We start from the raw sequence: 1,489 nt of genomic DNA on the forward strand, positions 1-1,489 counted from the left end.
TCTATCTATTTAGCTATAAAAACTTACGTACATACATGACATGCATACACGCATATTACATGCATAAGCGCACATTATATCGATAAACAACATATATAAACTCGAATATGGATCCATCCATCTGTCTATCCATCCAACACACACGACATGCATATGTGTGAATATGTGTGTGTGAGTGTGTGTAAGTATACGTATGCACATCTGGGTTATATATATGTAGACGATACCCACTGAAATCCTGGGACGCGCAAGCTGATGGGTGGATTCCGAAGAGTGGTATAAGGGAGACAATCCATTGCGCTTGACCTTTGTGCGTTCGAAAACTAGCCACAAGGCCTTTTCTTCCTCCAATAGAATGCGTTCCGTTTAGCTCCAGACAAACTCAGTCAATCACTCACGTTCCAATTGTTTTGATATTTAAGAACAACCTTCCTGACAATTTTTATGCTTTTGTATGCATGTGTGTCTGGACAATACATTGATACAACAAAATCTGAGTCCATTCTCTCTGAATATCAGGTTTGAAGAGAGAGATAAGTATTTTAGGGGCAACACATGTAGCCGTAACATTGGTGTGTGCTTTGTAATCATAAGGGTGTTGGCCATCATAAATTTTAACAGTGTAAGGGAGATAACTCTAAAATACCTAATCGTTTTCCGTAATCAATGCGCACAAACATCTGCAAAACTATGCTACAATCTCACAGCACGCTAATTTTCACGCTGTCTTCTTCCACATACGGGGTGGCCACAAGAGGATACATCTTTTGTTACAGATCTTCTCGATTGAAGTTGGCCTACGGCTAAACAACATGTCGAAACTGCCGATATTACGTTTTAGATGAACTTTGCACCTTTCATATGATAGTAGTGGTGGTGGTAGGAGTACTAGTAGTAGTAGTAGTAGTAGTAGTTAACACTCTCGTAATTCCATAGGTCACAACGGCATTATTGTAGCCCAGGTTATCAATGATCGGGAGGACTTAAAAAGTAATTGAGCTATTATTAGTGGCTGGTATAAACAAGTAATATGTTCGCGCAAAATCAAGCTTGTTTAAAGTCCGGCTTGCAGTTTACTGCCAAGGAAGCTCTACGCAAGTTGTCAACATACGCAAGCATGGTAACCGAGCAGGCTTATACAAAAGGTAGGGAATTAAATACATACACACACACACATGTATGCATGTATGTAGAGAGAAACAGAGAGAAAGAGAGAGGTTATTTTGTCGAATATGTGCGTATGTACGTAAAATAGAAACATTACATCCGCCCAATTTCCATATAAGTAATTTTAGGTAAGTAACTAGTAAGATTAATTAAGCTGAATTAATTAACCAGAAAACATTCTGGGATTCTACGCATAATACTTTATTCATAGAGTTCGACACTTCATTTCTAATATGGGTACCTCTATTTTGTAAATAAGGACGTTGTTAACCAACGTATTATATATATATATATATATATATATATATATATATATATATAT

General features: G+C 37.2%; 1 protein-coding gene across 1 annotated transcript in view; it reads left to right on the top strand.

Annotated features, from left to right (window-relative positions):
• Positions 1-424: 424 nt before the first annotated feature.
• LOC106878224 (glutathione S-transferase omega-1) overlaps positions 425-1,489 on the top strand; it is a 27,909-nt gene continuing 26,844 nt past the window's right edge. Inside the window, exon 1 of the mRNA XM_014927376.2 lies at positions 425-1,145. Within this exon, the coding sequence (XP_014782862.1) occupies positions 1,031-1,145 (115 nt within the window). The 5' untranslated portion in view covers positions 425-1,030. The remainder of the gene's footprint in view (positions 1,146-1,489) is intronic.

Source organism: Octopus bimaculoides, chromosome 20 (assembly GCF_001194135.2).
Source record: "Octopus bimaculoides isolate UCB-OBI-ISO-001 chromosome 20, ASM119413v2, whole genome shotgun sequence".
Taxonomy (NCBI): domain Eukaryota; kingdom Metazoa; phylum Mollusca; class Cephalopoda; order Octopoda; family Octopodidae; genus Octopus; species Octopus bimaculoides.